This window comes from Carex rostrata, chromosome 12 (genome assembly GCF_964058835.1).
Source record: "Carex rostrata chromosome 12, lpCarRost1.2, whole genome shotgun sequence".
Classification (NCBI taxonomy): domain Eukaryota; kingdom Viridiplantae; phylum Streptophyta; class Magnoliopsida; order Poales; family Cyperaceae; genus Carex; species Carex rostrata.
In genome coordinates this window covers 4,773,792-4,793,189 of record NC_135929.1, presented here as the reverse complement: position 1 = coordinate 4,793,189, position 19,398 = coordinate 4,773,792, and the positions used below count along the sequence as shown (strand labels likewise).

At 34.8% G+C, this 19,398-nt stretch overlaps 1 protein-coding gene and 1 pseudogene across 2 annotated transcripts; both read right to left on the bottom strand.

Moving 5' to 3' along the window:
- Positions 1–308: 308 nt before the first annotated feature.
- Positions 309–2,897, bottom strand: LOC144563016 (uncharacterized; annotated as a pseudogene). The gene is made up of 7 exons (XR_013514234.1): positions 2,840–2,897; positions 2,307–2,433; positions 2,091–2,173; positions 1,881–2,011; positions 1,752–1,801; positions 1,335–1,408; positions 309–907 (listed from the first exon to the last, which is right to left on the bottom strand). The product of XR_013514234.1 is annotated as an uncharacterized LOC144563016 (transcript).
- Positions 2,898–4,546: 1,649 nt separating this feature from the next.
- On the bottom strand, positions 4,547–5,950 carry LOC144563273 (uncharacterized). Its single transcript, XM_078312723.1, has 2 exons — positions 5,661–5,950; positions 4,547–5,174 (listed from the first exon to the last, which is right to left on the bottom strand). The coding sequence occupies exons 1-2, from the start codon at positions 5,724–5,726 to the stop codon at positions 4,749–4,751; spliced, it is 492 nt and encodes a 163-aa protein (XP_078168849.1). The 5' UTR covers positions 5,727–5,950; the 3' UTR covers positions 4,547–4,748.
- Positions 5,951–19,398: the final 13,448 nt, after the last annotated feature.

Below are 19,398 nucleotides of genomic sequence, written 5' to 3'. Positions count from 1 at the left end.
TATTCCGTGGTGCTTAAGTTCTTATCTCTCTTATTTGGAATCCTGATGTTCTGTAGTGAAATTGGACACCATAATTTTGGATCAAAAAAATATGGTGTAAAGGTTTTTATTGTATTCATCTCATGGTTCATTCAACATTATTCAGTTTTTAAGTAATGAGATATACAATATGAAGGAGATGAACATAAGCTGAGGCCTCTTTTCTCTGTTGTATAGTCATCACATCAGTAAGGCCTCCAATATTAAAGAGAATAAAATATGGTCGACGTCATAACTTTTAGCAAGCAAACAATAAGATATGGAATCGAGCAAATTCCCGTTAGTTTTTCCGCACTGCCTTACAGGGTTTACACAACAAAAAGAAAAGGGAAGAAAGAGAAAACAAACCCTACAACCAAAAAGAGTTTACACAACAAAAAGAAAAGGGAAGAAAAAGAAAAAGTAACGAAACATAACATTTTCATAGATTAAGCATAATTACATTCATTTTTTCACAGTAGGACTAGGACAAGTATGCTATGTGGGTCGATTTCTATATCTGATATGAACAGCTCTAGAAACTGTAGAGACCATGGCTCTCAAATTTGCACGAACTGCATGAATAGTGCTTCTCTGCTGCTCAGTGGGCCCACCAAACGCCAGCATATACTCCTCTGTCTGCAGCCTATCTGCCAGTGTGGCATCCTCTGATTGGCTTATTCTATGCGGGCCACCTCTTCTTCTCATGGCCACATTGTAAACCAATTGAGAGGCCACGACAAAGCTTCTGGGATTATTGTTGTTTCTTCTAGAATTAATGGTAGCTGTTGTCTCAGAATGAGATTGTTTTCTTGTTTCTACCTCCTCCGAGAATAGGAGTTGAATGGTATTCCATAGAACTGTGTTGATTGTGCATGATCTCGCATTGCTGAAAGTTTTGTAATATGTAAATTGAAATGTTGAATCTATTTTATCATTTAATGGGAATAAGAGACGTAAAAAAATAGAGGCATTTGAACCCCCTCCTCTTTATTATTTACTCGTTGTTTAAGAAGGCTAAATCCAGACATCACTTTTCCAACAATAGTATTGAACTTAAGTTAAATATATTGTCGTGTCGGTAGTGTACCAACATTTACTGGGGACTTCTAATAATTACTAGTTGTCAACTCTCTTGTTTTCAGCATTGTTGTTTTCCTCGGTAAAACTTTTGGTGCTAAAGCAGCCTATTTGGGGCAGGTCAGTTGTCAACTAAAGAAAAAAATTCAATAAAATTAATAACAAACTCACTCAGTACAGGTACAGGTACAGGTACTGGTACCAGTACTGCATGATATGGTAATAATTGGTTTTACCTTATTAGTTCTCTGCATTTGGGGCAACACCTTCCACATTAGCAGTGGAGTTCTTGATGCATTTGATGCAAAAGCTGTCAATATAAGATATAAAAAAGGAATAAGGCTTTATTATATGTTCACCCTTCCAAATTACTTTCTTCAATGAAATAAATATCCCAGAAACTTTTTCCCACATCTCTAATTTTATTGATTTACAAAAGTTTCTGGCTACTTAGTAATTAGTTAGGAGCAAAATTCCATTGGTAACTTCTGAAATGAATTATTATATATAAAAAAAAAGATTATTATATATTTTTGGACTAGAGAATTTTTAAAGTGCTTATATTTGATTAGTAGATTGTTGTAAACACAATTCATTGTTAATTTCAGAAATGAAGAATTAATAAATGATAATAATTCTGAGTTTTGGATTACGTGTGTCCACAAGAGGTAGTGCTTGGTTCATAGCAAATCTCCAAACAAATCTAGCAAGACAAACAAAGATTATGTCACGAGAAAGACATAAAAACAGAAGCTAAAAAGGATTCTGAAATATGTGCTTACAGCACAGGACAGCTCTTCTCGCAGCCGATCTATACATGGCAATTTACTTGGCAAAGATTCCTCAAGGGAATCCATCTCTTGTACTTTCTTTTCTTCATTTGGAGCCTCTTTTTCAAGGTCTTTTCTCTTCTCTGTTAATTAAGCATCAAAACTAGGGACCCAGTGACCACCATTATTATAACAGTAAAAAAAAAGCACACATATGCACACGAAGCATTACTTGGCACAACAGCTCTGGTGTTGGTTCCGTTTGCAAAATCTCAAATCTATAACCATCAGGATCTTTCATCTCCCTTTATTCATTAAATGCTATTTAGCTCATTTTAAAGTTAAATTGACAAATATACCCCTTTCTTTCAAATGGAGACGTCCCTTAACAATTAAATAAGAGAGTGAAAAGTGAAGGGACACTTAGATATATATTACCTTTGCTCTTTGAACAGAATACTAACTTCTTGTACGAACTTCCACCATAATAAGGTACCGGCCACCAAAAGGAATACCAAGAATGCTGATACAATCCCTGGTATTATAGAAACACGATGGGCTGAACCTGAACAAAGAATGTGCAAGTACAGACGAGTCAAATGGAACTCATGACCATTTGGGTTAAAGATTTCTGAAATCAAGGTATAACTGGCAATGGATGAAAAAACCCCTGCTTTCCATCCTGGGCTTGATAGTGTTATCTTTCTAAGTTCCAGATTCAAATTGGAAATAATCAAGCTTGATCTAAATTGAATATCTGAAGCAAGAACCCATCTAATAATGTTCTCCTTTATATCATCTTTGCACAACTAGTAATGTTCTCCTATTATCACCTTAATCAACACATAATTATATAAAAATCTCTAACTGGTGCCACTTTGCTATTTTTAATTTTACTTTACCAATCAATTATCAATAGTGTGAAATCAGTGCCTGACAAACAAATCAACCACTTGTAGACATAAACTAACCTAGAGTCAAATCTGGGTCAGTGGTGGTAATGTCTGACGCAGGCTGTATATCATCCATTGACATGGCAAGAGCTTGATGTAGCAATGCAGCCTCATCATCCTTTCATACGCTGTGGATCCTTACGATCAATTATTAAATTAAACATCATTTTAATGTTTTCACATATGTGAATCCTTATTGAAATATGACATTTATTAACTATTTATAATGAGACTTATGTGCAACGGTTCTTACTTGATGCACTGTGATTGTAGTTCATTGGTGTTAACGATCGATTATTAAATTAAACATTATTTTAATGTTTTCACATATTTGAATCCTTATTGAAATATGAACTTTATTAACAATTTATAATGATGACGGTTCAAATGCCTCATAGTATCTTTCATGTCTCATTGTACCCCACATTCTATATTTCCGTTTAAAAAATTCAAATTGTCAATCCAAATCACTCAATATGATTTCCATATTAGAATATGTTATGAGACCAAATTTTATATTTTTTGAATTTTTTTTTACTATTGTTTAAGATAGATTCAAAATAGTTGTTTCTAGACCATAAAAAATAGTGATTTTGTACTCATTTAAAAAATAGTAAAAAAATTACAAAAACATTTTAATATAGATATTTTCGGATTAACTTTTATATTTTGAAAACAAAAATATAGAATGTGAGACACGATAAAACATAAAGGCACTAAACATTTGCACCCTCCTCATTTATAATTTGGTCGCATGTTTGGGGTCCAGCTAATTTGCTGCTGGTAGCATTTTAGCCGGAGGTGCTGTCGGATTTTTTTTTATTTTGTGATGTCCAAACAACAAATCTAAACTGTTAGATGTTTAATCTATATTATAATCTATTTGAAGACCAAATTTCACATTTTTTGGAATTTTTTTACTATTTATTAAGCTGGTTTGAAAACTACTGATTTCAGTAAATTTCTGCAGCATTGAAATCAGCGGTTTTCAAACAGCTTAATAAATAGTAAAAAAATTCCAAAAAATATAAAATTTGGTCTCCAAATAGATTATAGTATAGATTAAACATCTAATATTTTGAATTTGTTGTTTGGACATCACAAAATAAAAAAAAAGGCCGGCAGCACCGCCGACAACAAATTAGCCACAGCCGCATGTTTGTCCCAATTATTAGTGTGTTCAATTACAATTCGTGTGTTTTAGAACTTAAAAACATTTTGATATATTGATTGATATATTTTACTTAGGATTCTCAATAACAATCGTCAACCATTAAACACTTTCAAAAAGAAATTGTGATATTGATATTCTGATTTCAGAACAATATGCAAAACTCGTTGGGGGCAAAAATTGCATTACTTTTCAAAATTTATTGATAGCCTCTTATGAAAATTTATCAAGTTATTCTCCTTCTGAAAAGTGGTTTTCACTTCATAACTGAAATGCCAGTATGCCATATTCCAAATATTATTAACTGAAATCTATCATAGTTTTTGTCTCGAAATTAATCTAATTCCTTAAATAATTATATCGATTGTAAGGATCCACACTGTTTTTTTTTCTTTTTTTAAATCACGCTAAAGTTGAGTAAATTACGGCGAGACAAGATTAATACTCATTTACCATAGTATTTTTTTTGCTTTTACAATGAATTATAATAGAATTTCAATTACAATAACTTAATTTCACACCTCAAAAGTTGCATATAATTGCTACTGCCCAAATACACTAACACGGAATTTTTATTCTAAACCTTAATTAAGCATCATCTGTTCACGAGAAACTATATGCTTCCATTTCCCCTTTAACCCCTAAATAGACTACCACCAAACAAACATAGAGACCTATTAACATATAAACTTCAACCAACTATATCCTAGAGAGAAGCCAACATTAAAAGAAATTACCTATATATATCGTGCTTAATTACTTGTTCTTTATATCTGACACAATATTAGCACTGCTGCATCCTTCCCCCTTCACTGCAACCGGAACACATGAATCAAGCGATCTCCTTCGGTTCAAGCACTTCTTTGCCACATCCTTCATTGCACTTGCTAGATAAAAGTTAGGATTTAGCCTGATTGTGCTGTTAAATTTCTTGCACATAACCATGTGCGCCTCCAAAGCCATCTCCTTAGAAATGGAGGGATCTTTGCTTAGTTGCTCTTTAACCGCCTCGGAACAGAGGCCACAAATCCATTTCCCATCAAAAGATTCACGGATTCTAGATATGTATGTAGGTGTACAATCTTCTTCCATGGCACAACATTCACACTTTATTATCTCTGTTTCGCGTGAAAGAAATGCTGATGCATCAGATTGGGCCCGCTGCAGAGATTGGTTTTCTTTCTGAAGAAATAAAATAAATGTAAATGAAAATTGTTAGCTTATTATAAATTGAGGAACTTACATATGTGCGAGTAGAAGCACATAGACTGGTACATGCAAATGCATAGAGCCATAAAAATAAGCCTTTTTTAATTTAAAGGAACTGATGCCATGGTAGGTTTAAACCCAATGTGTCATCAGTCGTACAATGCTCATTGTATTCCACACACAAGCTTACAACTAGAATAAGTTCTATTATGTTCATTTTAAGTCAGCCTTTTGTTTTTACTGTCTAGCAGAATAATGTGTATATGTAAAAAGATGCATGATATATGTGACACATGCACCAAGGAAATACTAGGGCATATATATATTAATAATTGTTCAACACTAAAAAAAAAAGGAATTGTGATCATATATAATGGTGCTGCTTAAGAGTAAGCAAAAAAAGCTCAAGAGAAAAGCTTAGAAAGTAGAAGAATTCAAAATGTGTTGTATTAGTCTTACTCTTGGCACAGGATAAGGAGATGCTCCTTCTCTTGCTTTTACAACCTGAGATTGCAATACATGCATTTTTTTTATTTAATTTATGGAATCAAGAAGATTTTTTAATGCAATACACACACACTAACTTAAGTCTTTATGTTTAGTTCTATTGCCCGTATTTATAGGCCGTGGAGAGCCGTTAAAAGTTAAAGTAGAGGAGGGAAGGAGGTTTGAAGGGGGGGGTGAACCTGTCAATTGAGAGCAGTATCAACAAAGTAAACTGCAAAAAAAAAGTTCAAATATTCTTTATAAAAAAAATTATAAAGAACAATTTTTCATAAATAAACCTGCATTGTGAGTGATAAAAACAAATATTTGCTACAGAATAATTATAGTAGCTAGTGCATATATTTTCAAGAAAATAGAACTTGATTTCTTTTGCCACCTTTTTCAAATTTAAATTTTTTAAAAAGAGTAATTAAGAAGAATTATATGTAAACATTTTATAGTATGTTAATTAGTTGTGGTGTATGTCATATCAAAAAGAGCTGATCAAGTTAACCTAGTAACAGTATCTTAGTAGACAAAGTAATTTTCATATGTTAAGGAAAAATTAGAAAGACTACTGAAATCATACAAACTGTATCTATACTGAATTTTATAACATAAGTTCTTTCTGCATATTTTTTACCTTTACTGGAGCTTAAAAAAAGAAGGTAAAATTAAATGATATGCAAGTCATATTGTATGTTGCTAGAAAAAGAACAAGGGAAATAAATTATCTATCATCATTTTATTATTTATTATAAAATATGAGAACATATGGCTTGTCACTGTAGTGGAGGTTATACATATGTTTCAAACTGCCCCTTTACTTTTTTGTTAGTTTAGGATTTTTAGTATAAGAGTGTCCTTGTTCAAAGGAAATGTGTATACATCCATGACAAAGGGAACAAATTGAATACAGTTGCAACTTGTTCAAGTGGAGAGGGGCAATTTGATCCTTGTTAACATTAATTTGTTCACTATTCATCCATCTTTTTAGAAAAATAACACTAGTATTTATTTTTAAAAGAGAGAGAGAGGTTTTGCAATAATTAATCAAATATTACATGAACAATTGCAAGATATCACATGTTTAATCACGATTTATGTAGCATATGTTAGGGACAAACATAAAACATATACAGGGGAAAAATAACACTGCACCTCATATTAGGGACCAGGGATTAATCTTTAACTGTCTAATTGAGATCAGGCTGCTCATATTGCATCGCATTAAAATTAAACAGATGCAATCCGAGCCATCCAATCTAAAATTGCACGACTAAGAATACTGTCTCTTGCATTGAAATTTGCTTTATGCAGCCACCAAAAACCTGGCAAATTGGATGCTCCAGGGCATACAGCCCAGACTGTGAACTTCTGGAGATGATATGCACTAGAGTTGGCTTTCGGAATTTCAATGACTTAACTATAGCTGCCCCATTTACCATAGACTAAACACACCACAAAATGTGGCACATTTTAAAGAAATTAATGACCCAAATTGCTCCACCATGCTTGAACGTTCTAACAGTTAGTGAAAGGAAACTTTTTAGAGAATAGGCATTAAGCTGATTAAAAAGAATGGATACATCAAAATAGTAAAAACAACGGAGTTTCCCGTCTGATGGGAATTGCTGATTGAAAAGAATGGATAAATCACAACAAGTCGCAAACTGTTTGTGACTAAATTAAACTGTATTTTGGGAATTGCTGATGAACCCATTGAAAACGGAAATTTTCAAGAAACAAATTTGAAAACAAAACATTGTTTTATGTTCTTGTAATTAATTCATTAATATCTCTTCACTAATATGTATTGGAGATAGTATGCACCAATGGTGCAAAGAGGTAAATGTAATTGCTATTAGTATATGATATACTTTTGAGAACCTTGTAGGACAGTAGGAGTCAAATGGGTCGGAGTTCAGAAGACATATAGTATGAATTTAGGGGGTGATATGCTGCACTTTAGAAAATGCTACTAGGCACTAGCAGTGGTGATATAAATAGTAGTAGTCATGGCATATGTTATTTTCCCAAATTTCATTTAGCAACAGCTGGAAAGGAAGTTGTACTACACTGAAGAATAGCAAGTCTAACTTATAACAAATATCTAACTCAACAAAATATCCTCTTGTAACAACAATATCCAACTCTTCCTAATTTCCAGATAGATAGATTGAATTTCTTTGACTCTTTTATTTTTTTCTGTGTGAGTTTGCATTTACATTCTTTTTAAAAATTTCTTTTATTGTGTCCTAATTTGTATCAGTAACTTTTCCATTCAGTTATTTTAAATATATTTTGTTGGTAGAATCACCTGCATCCTTCAAAAGAAAAAGGTAACAAATACCTAATTTGTGTAAGCTTTATATGTCCTTTAGTTTGAAAACGGACCTTTGGAAAGATGTTCATGTGTACATCAAAAACAAAGACTTTTGTACGATATTCATGAACCATCATAGAAAGTGCAAAGAATGTTAAGGAACCATCACAGTCGTGGCTTGTGATTGGTCACGGAAGCAAATACTATTACATATATTATAAAGCTTTTAGCCTACTGTTTTTGATATTTCTAATTCTTTTCTCTTTTACTTTTTTTAAAAAGAAAAAAAAAATTCTGGTTTTGCATGAAATTTGGGATTTTTCTTTTCATAAGTGAAAGAAACAATCTTCTTCTGATTAATTTATGTGCTTGTAACGCAAACAACGCAATATGTGTAGTACACCATAAAAAATACACAAAGAAAACTGCTAATTCACCATTTTTTAAAAATAAAATTAGAGAGACTTAAAATGAGATCTAGAACAGTGCTAGTCTCATTAAGAGAATCCAGACTCACATGAGAAATGCCATAATCAAAACTCCAGACTCACATGAGAAATGCCATAATCAAAACTAAAGTGAGGCACTTGCTATAATATTGATTTCTCAGCCTTCATCAAAAAAACAAAAAGACAATGCCAGGAATTTTTCAGGCATCACTTTTGCAACACGCAAAAAGTAGCAAACTTAACGAGGACATTTGTCTTTTACATAAAAAGGGTTTTCTTTTCCATTTCTTTATTATGAGGATAGGAAGAAACTAAATGCAAAAAAAAAATTCATAATCACATAAGCAGCACAACATCATTAATTCCAACAGGGCTCCTACTCACTTCAAAATTAACTTAAAGGGACAGCGATATTGAAACAAAGAAAGTGAAGCATTTAGCACCGCGCATTAAAAGGAACACTACAGTATTAACAAGGACGGTAACACATTAAAAATAACATTATATCATGTGAAGGCATGCTAGTGGGTAAAGAGCAGACTGGTTAGAGAAAGGGATGTTTTTGGTGATAAAGTTAGATTATTAGCTGTAGTGCCACATCAATGTAAATAGACTACAATTAAGCTTCTTATGAAACACAAACCAACGATAGATGCCTCTCCACCTAAATTGGTTTACAATTTTGCATTGATAGAGAGCACCAAGTTTCTACAAAAATTCAAAAAAAAAAAAAATTGCAACAAATTGTCAAGTAATGGAATTGTCAAATTGTAAACTCGTCAGATAATAGAATTGTCAAATTACAACAAGTACCTGGTTCTACACCTTACTCTATCTGTTACTCATCCTAAGAGAAAGTCGCGACAACTCACCAGTAGAAACTAGTATTGTTGTTTCCTGGCTCCCAGTAACTTTCACTCAGGAATATTGTCGAACATCTTGTGTGCCGATTGCAAGCAAGCGACATAAGACAAATCACAGTTACTTCGTTTAAAATAGTCATAGGATATGAATTTGTCGTAGCGTGGATGATGTTCATCTACACAGATCGGGAAACTTTACTGCTAGATACTGATTAGAAGATAAAATTAACTACCATTTGCCCCTTCCCTTTTATTTTTGTTTGGCTGAATGGAGAAGGCTTTCACTGGAGAATTTTATCAAACATCTTGTGTGCGAAGTAACGTATGATTGGGCGATTGGCCCCGTATCACAAACCACTTTCTTTGTGCAGGGTTCAGGGTTTGGGCTGAAATTTTTATTTCTACCACAATCACACAAAAAAGAAAATAAACCAAAACACTCTAGTCAAAATTTGAAATTCACCTAGACCGCTGAATCATTTAGCGGCCCCAAAAACTGAGGCCGTCAATTGACCATGCAGTTCCAGTCTAGAGACCTCCAAATGAAATAGCGATCCCCTCTTTTTTTGACATGGAGAACAAGGAAGGGGTCATTTCAATGGACCCATCTTGAAAAGGGTTGTCATGCCGAAATTTTCTATAAAAATTGTTTGTGCCCAAAAAAAGGGGGCATCTAATTGGTTTGTGCCCCAAAATTGTTTGTGCCCAAAAATTCGAATTCCCACCAAATGAGGTGTTTCGATTTTTTTTTATTTGGTATAAATATAAATTTTGGGGTTTTGCGGTCATGAAAATCTGAAAATTAACAAAATATGCATAATAAAATATTCAAAAATACTTTTTGATCTAAATTGCATTTTATCCCGAGCATTTTATGATATAATAGAAAATTAGAAAATTTCAGAAAACATTTAGAATGGAGAAAGATTGTGGCCCAACACCGTTACAACGAATTTAGTAGAATTATGAACAGATAATGCAGATATTAGATATAGCCCAAAAGTTACAACAATTGTCTTTTCAATTCGATTTGTGCCATTATTCTTTGTTAACCGTAAGACCAGTATCAATCATTATTGAAACGGGCCGTATTCAGCCCAATACAGGTGTTACCATTTTGGGCTGGGCTGGAGTGGAGATGCCCGTTTTTATCTTTCATTTTACAAATGTCAACAAATAAGCTAAGATTTTATACCGACAGTGATTTTTAATTAGGTAAAAAAAAAAAAGCAAGCGAACCAGAAATACTGGAACGTGAAATAACATATTTCTATCTACAATTATTGATAATGCGATATAGACATACATGTGATGTAATGCAAGCTAATTAATGTGCGACCTGATTCGTTGCTCACGGTCTCCTAGTCACATCAATTAGTAATGTAAGAAACGAACTTCCTAACTACATTTCCTTTAAGCAGGAATTTTTCTTGGTTTAATTTTTGTTTCCTCTAAATTGAAAGAGGGAGATGAAAAATCTGCCAGAACAAAAAATAGCAAGTTTTAGCATGAGTTGAGATGAGGATTTGGTCTCTAACTAAATTAATTTTGTTTATTGTTCTTTTCAAAATTAAACAAACATAAAATTTATCAATACTCACTTTTTTATAGCTACCATTAATAATTCTAAGGAATCTAAGTTTTTTTTTTTCTGGTAAAAAAGAAATGCAGTTTTCAAAAGGATTTATTTAACAGTGACTGAATTGTAAATCCAAGATTCACCTGTTCAAAGTATAATAAATCCCGACCCATTCTTAAATGTTGTACCACAATTTGGACCAGGTACGGCTGCTACTTCCTGCCATTGACTCGTGTACAAATTACAATTGTCTGAATATAGTGTGGAACATACCTACTAGGGATTGGCACAGATACATATTTTTCTTTTCTATGTGCCAATCAAATTTTAACTGATATTTCACCTCTGAATTGTCATTAGCAATCTCACCAAAAAAAATTAAAAAGGGGATGATAAATGCGGCCATTTTTATTAATACTCTAAAGAAAAAAGAATTTTTTAAAACTGCCCCCGTATTTTGTTTTCTTTTTAAAGATGCCCCGACCGCCAGGCTCACGGGCGGCCTAGATCCTCTGCAGACCGCCCGGGCAGTCCTCTATTTTTTTATTTTTTATTTTTAGAGATCTTAATATTTTGATTAAAATAATTTTGTGAAGAAAATGTTTTCTTGTATGTCAAAAAATAAAACATTTGATATATTTATGAGTAAGATGTCGCAACTCTTTATAACTTTGATTTGATTTGTCAGTTGGATATCACAAGTCTAAAGATAACACTAATTAAGGACTTGGCCTTGATTCTTAATAATCTATTTTATTCAAATATACACAAGGAAATATGGTTAGATTGCATCAATGATGTCAACTTCTTTATATTTTTTAGATAATAATTGGAGAGCGGGAGAGATTAATTGAATTATTTGATTATTGTCAACATATACCATTTGCTCGGAGATAGGCAAACAAACATAATAAATAGTAAATACATTTTAAAATAATTATATGGATAATTCTTGAATTATCTCTTAGGCTTTCAACTAAACAAAATACCGATCGTTGTATGCCTACCGTTGAACGAAAACTTAAACTGAATTTTTGAGGCAGTAAACGATATTTTTTTGAAATTCTGATGCTTCGGATGCTCGGGGGTTGGGGGTTTCTCCCGGGAGATATTCGGATTCGTCTCGTCCCCCTCTTTCCGAAAATTGGTCATATGCGCAAATTTGACTTTCATAACCAAAGTTATGGCTATTTAAAGTTTTTTCAAAAGTTAAACTTTGAAAATTCATAACTAACTGTAGAAAAATCTAAATAAATTGAAATTGTATATTAATTCTATGTATTTTTGTATGTTCTACATGCTGGTGTAATCACTTTTGCAGTTTGGTCCCTGTATCAATCCATACTTGCTGATTTACCAACAAAGGTCAAATTCATAACTATACTAGTGGTCTTTGTCTAGTGCTTGGCTGCTGAGTTTGGACTTGGTACCAAACCAGAGGTTAGTCTAGGGTGCTTGTGCATGGACAGAGATCTAATTTGATGTTTGAACACATTTTAGTAGCTCTAAACTACTGTTTACCATAAATAAAGAAAATAAGATCAACAAGCTGTCAGAGCTTAAAAATTTTGTAATCAAGGCCAAGTCCTTAATTAGCATTATCTTTAGACTTGTAATATCCAACTGACAAATCAAATCAAAGTTATAAAGAATTACGATATCATTTCATAAATATATCAAATGTCTTATTTTTTGGCATACAAGAAAAAACATTATTTACAAAATTATTTAAATATTAAGATCTCTAAAAAAATAAAAAATAGAGGACCGCCCGGTCCCCAGGCGGTCTGCTAGAGGATCTAAACCGCTCGTGTGCCTGACGGTCGGAACAATTTAAAAAAAAAACAAAATACGGAAGCAGATTTAAAAAATCTTTTTTTTTAGGGTATTAATAAAAATGGCCATGATAAATGCATTTGGACAAAAGGCGGACATTTTTATTAATACCTAAAAAATAAAACTTAATTTTAAAATAACCATTAGTTTTGTTTTTTTCAAAAATAACCTAACCGCCAGGCCCACGGGCGGCCCAATAAATAAGCAAACCGCCTGGCCCATGGGCGGTTTGCTAGGGAGGAAACCGCCCCCCGCCCACTCCAACCATTCAGTAAACTAAACATTTCATGTGCTGCAATTTTTTCCCTCTCTCCCATATCCTCATATCCTCCACCCAGACTCTCTGCATACATGTGCTGCGTATCTGTACCGGCTGCCCATGGATCAAAGAAATCGACTGACTGTGCATCAGCCGGGCCTGTACGCTGCTCCCATGTATCTTGCTCCCATGTTGGAGGATACGAAGAAGGAGACGGTGTGCCAAATAATGCAGAGACAAAGCCATCTGCAGTCTGAGATGTACTCCCACCAGCCTCAAAGTCGTGCTCCATCTCCACTCCATATCGCGGTTTGTGGGTGTTAGTTTGTAATAATCTAAAAGTCAATAATACGATAAATTATAATAAAGCTTTGTTCATGAATTGAATGTTTATTTATATATCATTTTGTTGCCTTGAGTATTATTGAAATTATGGATCATTTCGAGTTCATGACTGAAATTGTGAAACTCCATAATATAGATAATATATACTCTTAAAAGTCACTGACCAAGGTAATTAGCAGGAACACTAATTACCGCGATAAGGTTAGCATGTGGATTAAAAGATGGTTAAGTTTTACAAACCACCTGACACGAGATGTCATTTTAATCACATGGATACATGTTCTAGGAACATGGTATTTGACAGACCCCGAATGAAACATTAAATAGAATTGTGTTCGTGTCATTTATGTTTTCATTCAGTGTCAAAGTTCTACAGTATGAGGTATTTATCGTTCCCACTAAGAAATATGTATGTGTGAGTGTTATCTAACGTTGTCCGTAAAAAGCAGTCATAACGGTAGCATTTCCATATGTATAGCTTAGCTGAGGAAGTGATAGTCTGCCAAGAATATTATTTGTCCCTCGTATCTCTATACGAGCTATAGCATCACTGGGCCCCTTGGTAGAGTTAGATTATCTGCATGCGGTATAATTACAAGAGTAATTATATTTGATAATCTACTCAAGATCAAGAAAAGATACAGTTAGCAAGGATGACACACATCTACCTTGAAACTGATCTGATAGCTATGAGACAGAAGAACAGACACAAGTAAATTGTTTACTGGATCGTGATATTGTACAGTACATCATCATCTATGTAATTGGATGGTCATAGTGTATACGGCCAGATGCCTCCTATGATTATAGAAGTTAAAACAGTTTTAATTCTATTTACCAACATAACACAGATCCTATTGGGTCACACCATATAGGAGTTAATCGGGGAATCTTATTGTGATTGATTATAAATTGGTTATGATCAATATTAAGATGGTTATAATTAATTATACGTGTTATAATTAAATTATATTTGTCATGTTAAAAATGACGAAGCAAAAACTAATGGTTATAATTAGTTATACTTGGTATAATTAATTATAATTAATTGTACGTCATTTAGAATGACAAACAGAAACACAGGTTTTTTTATAAACGTGTTTGACATGTTGTATAAAAATTACCAAACGAAAACCGTAAACGAATATAATTGTACATGACAATTATACATATTTGATTTGGATAGTTACTATTTACTATTCCTTTGGGTTAATAGGTTTAGAATCCATTAAACAAATCCAACCAATATGAAATAGCAAAATCCAAATTGGATGCCTCATCCAAAAGGGCAAAAATGTAATTTTGTCAAGTACGGGGGTATTTCGGTCTTTTGGCGAACCTCCTCATTTGCCTATAAATAGAGGGGCATAGGTGAAAGAGAAACACCACTAATTCACGTGTTAATCTGATTACTTCGTTAATTGGATTTCTCTCTTTCTCTATTTACGGTTTTTCGATTGGTGAATAGTGTTTTACCGAATTTTCGCAGTATTTCAGATTTGGTTTAATTAGCAAATCTGATTGAAACGAATTTTTCGGTGAATAGTATTTTTGCAGAATACCGCGGTTTATAGTATTTCTGGCAAAATAAATAAACCGCTCTCTGGTTAGTCCTGGTGGATAACCAATAGAGGTATCACACGTGTGATACTCCGAGTCGATTCCTTCCCTGGTGAGGCTCTACTCGCTCGGTCTGCATTCCAACTGTGATTTGGAAACAAGGTATAAACATGTTATATTAATCTATTTAATTGATAAATAGAATTAATGTTTTAGAAAATCAATTATGGAGTAGATCTGTAAATAGGATTAAACGGATCTTCTTGATTCGTTTAATCCGTAGCTTAAGGTAGATGTAAAAGTTTTGTTTTACTCTTTCCGCACCTTAAGCATATAAATGGGTTTGAACAGTCAAAACCCCAACATGATTAATCAATGGGTTTGAACAGTCAAAACCCCAACACTATTAATCAATGGGTTTGAACCAATGGTTTAAATAGCGTTTATCGCGAAATAGCGTACGGGTTAAAAAAATCGCGCTATGCTCAAATAGCGGCGCTATAGCGCGGAATAGCGCGCTATAGCGGCGCTATTTGGGCATAGCGCCATAGCTTTTTTGGTCGGAAAACGCTATAGCGGCGCTGAACAGTCAAAACCCAACAGTGGGAGCCAGTCACCTCTGCATCTGTATCGAACGGGGGCAGATCATTCACGCTAAAACTGGGATTAGCATTCCAACGAGGTGCTTCATCCTAAATTAAAACAATGTTAGATTTGCTACATACAAGGAACTCTGCAATAAATAATATAAAGCGGTAACTGACCGGCCCAAGCTCTACCGGAACTCCATATTTATTTCTATAAGCGTCCCATCCTTTAGTTGATAACACCCAGTGGTGGAACGCCCAACCGGAGTCATCATCTGCATAATTGAAAGTTAACTGAGTTAGAACAAACAATTCGAGAAAAATAAAACCATTGTGTGCGTCCTACTTTTAATATTAACTTCTAATTACCTGCAGGAGGTGGCGGCATATCATGGGCGTAGATAGCCTCTGGTTGATAATCCGGATTTTGCGGTGTCTTCTGTATCTCCCGCCAATTGATGTTCTCTCCAGAATCGCGCAGCATGACAACGAGGTGGCCTTCAAAACCGCCTGTCTCCACGATTGGTGCAGTGTGCTCGAGCATTTGGCATCCTATATATCGCCAAGCATCCCTCGCCATGCACACCAGGCTGTGTCCAACTCCTCTCATAGCTGTCAACAGCTGCACACAACATGATTACGATAGCAGTAAGTAATTAAAATTTGCAATTTTTAATTAAAGTATGTTTCAGTTGTACTTACCGCGCGAGCATTGATCGGACCCCAAGGCATGTAATTGCCAGATGAATCCATCAGTCTACGTCTAAGGGTGTCGCCGTAATGGCCCGTCAGGTAGATTGACGGTATGCCCCATCTCTGGTACCAGACGGCGTATCTCAGATTCCCGGGACCAGCACCCAATGATGCAGTAGATGGCGGGCTCCATAAGTGCTGCTCCGGATGTCGAGCCCAGCCGTATTGGAAGCTGAATGCTGGCTCCAGTCGATTTTGGGCTTACTATGTGACGTCCTGCAATTATAATTAATTAGAAAGGAGACAAACGATGACATTATTAAAGTGATAATGAAATGAAGTAGGTAGTACTTACTTATGAAACTTGTTGGTATCATCCTTACCCATCAGCGGGTGCTCCGGGATGAAAGCATCCAATCCAAACTGTCGAGACACCCGATCGGGGTAGTGGTACTCCACTATCCAGAAACAAATGACCGGTCCCCGATAAAACCATAGCCGTGTATGGTCTAATGTCAATCGGCTTAGCCATCTACGCTGGTACCATGCGCGATACGAAAACCAGTCGATATTCTCATCTCGGAGCATCTGGAGCTGACCCCGTACGTAAGAAATCCCCTTGCCCTTTTCTTCATGATCGTGATCACGGCCCCATATGGCACCATACGCGGGGCATGTGTCGGAGTCAGGCTCTCCCCACCGGGGATGTGGCAATGGTATAATTGGCCGATTTACGGGCAGATGTGACCACGACCAATGCTAGAGCAGAAGAAGCAGTCCATAAATCTGTTTGTTCCTCACCTGAAAATGTAACTTAAAATAAGATCTCGGTGCTTCTTATCCAACCGTAAATAACAACTTATATTAGTAGAGACTTACCAGACAAGCATGACACAGGCCTCTATATAAGTGGGCGAGGACAACTCCACCCCAATTATATCTCGATTCTCTCTCCAAGTCCCTCAGCAAGGAGAGAAACATAATCGGAACCGCGTCACCACTGGAATCCTCGAACACAACAGCTCCACACAGATCTAGCACATACGCCCTAGTATACTTTAAAGAGTGCAATGGTACCTCCTGACCGCCTCAATGTCATCAGTCTCAGGGAATATCTGATTCTGGAAGAAGTGAGACCGGAGTGCCTTTAGAGAAATACAGTACCCAGAATACCGGAACTCCTCCTCATCATTCCCCTTCTTCTTCTTCTTCTTCTTCTTCTTTTTCTTCAATTTCTTCTGCAGTGTCTACGGATCACACCCTAACAACTCCGGTATCATCCTCTGCAAGTCTGGATGGTCTGAGATGCCACCTACGGGGTCGTCATCGATACGTAAACCCCATAAGGTGCTCACATCACCAAAGGTGATTGTCATCTCCCCGACCGGGAGATGAAATGTATGGGTCTCAGGTCGCCATCTCTCCGCTAGACCGTGCATTAGAGACTGATCGATCTTACTCTGCGGCATCATTGCAAGCTGATACAACCCAAGGTTCAAGATGGATCGCTCCATTTCTTTATGGGGAACGAACGGAATCTCAGACATGCGGTGCCTCACCGTAAGCATCTCTGCATCCTGTATTTATTACCAATTTGTCGGACTCAAATCGTGTCTTTTTTTAGTAGTTTTTACATTAAGTATAAAAATCACGTACCTCAAGAGATGCCAATGAGACGCGGTGCTTAACATGATGGGTCCATAGAAGAGGACTAAATGTGTCAGGATCATGCGTGCCATATGTAAAACCGGCCTAAGACGACGAACCCGCTCCAATCGGATCCTCAAATCCCTTACCAATCGTATCCTCATATGACGACGGGCCCTCTCCATTCGGATCTACCGAGGAGGTGCCCTTTACAGTCGGATCCACGACATCTGGACCAGCTGCAGCCGGATCTGCTGCAGGCGCAGCTCGTACTCCCCACCGTCTAGCCCTGGACATACTACATTTACAAAAAAAATATATATTAATCAATCACAACTTAAGCAACATAGGATATTAACAACATAGGATATAAATTATATAACTATAAATTAATTATATAGTTATATATTGTTAATAAAATACTAATTATATACTATCTATATATTAATAATATCAAATAATAATTATTATAATATAACTATAATATTGATCTGGTAGCTTATTTTAACAGTAAAACTGTAATTTATTATAACAATATAACTATAATATATTATAATATTATTATAATAATTAATTATATATATTAACAACATGGGATATTAATTATTATAGTTATATATTGTTAATAAAAATTAATAATATATATTAACAAAATACGATATAAATTATATAACTATAAATTAATTATATAGTTATATATTGTTAATAAAATACTAATTATATACTATCTATATATTAATAATATCAAATAATAATCACAATATTATTATAATAATTACTTAAACTATAATTTTACAACATAATAATTATATAATTTTTAACCATAAATCCTAACTCTAATTTTTTATTAACATCTCACAATTCAAGCAAACATTAATAAGATGAAAAAAAAACATAATTATTTCTAGGGTTTATGGTCAGATTCTTCTATGGTTAAACATGCAAACATTTTATAACATGCATGCAAACATTAATAATATGAAAAAAAATCTCAATGTTGCTCTTGTCACCAACTATAATTATTTCTACTCGAAAATTACCAAAATTTGATGATAATCAACACCAAAATCATGAGGGATCAAATTCTTCTACTTATTTTTTTAGTTTTTTATTATATATGTCACCAACTAATCGAATCGAACAATTTAATCACAATTATTAATTTAATCACAATCACAATCACAATTACATTTAATCACAATCAAAATTACATTTAATCGAATTCAATCGCATTCAATCACATTCAATCAAATCGAATCCAATCGAATCGAACAATTATAACCTAATCACATTCAATCATCGAATCGAAAACTTACCCGAGAGAGAGAGAGGAGGGTGGCAGCTGGTCGAGCGAGCGAGAGAGCGTGAGAGGGGGCTGTCGGGCGGAGGGAAGAGTGGCAGAGCCGCTAGGATGGCAATGGCAGTGGTGGCCGGCCGACTGGGCTAGGGTGCAGCTAGCTAGGGTTTTTCGGTTTTTTTTTTGTTTCTTCTGTTATGGACGAAGGCAGAGAGGGAGAGGAAGCTCACGGGTTGGGGTTAAATGGTTCGCTACCAGACCACCCATGGG

What these genes read in the sequence shown, in the direction of transcription:
- LOC144563273 (XM_078312723.1), bottom strand. Translation starts at nt 5,726, where the DNA reads ATGCATGTATTGCAATCTCAGGTTGTAAAAGCAAGAGAAGGAGCATCT. An exon ending in CTCCTTATCCTGTGCCAAGA is followed by an intron (nt 5,175 to 5,660) that starts GTAAGACTAATA and finishes TTATTTCTTCAG; the next exon opens with AAAGAAAACCAATCTCTGCA.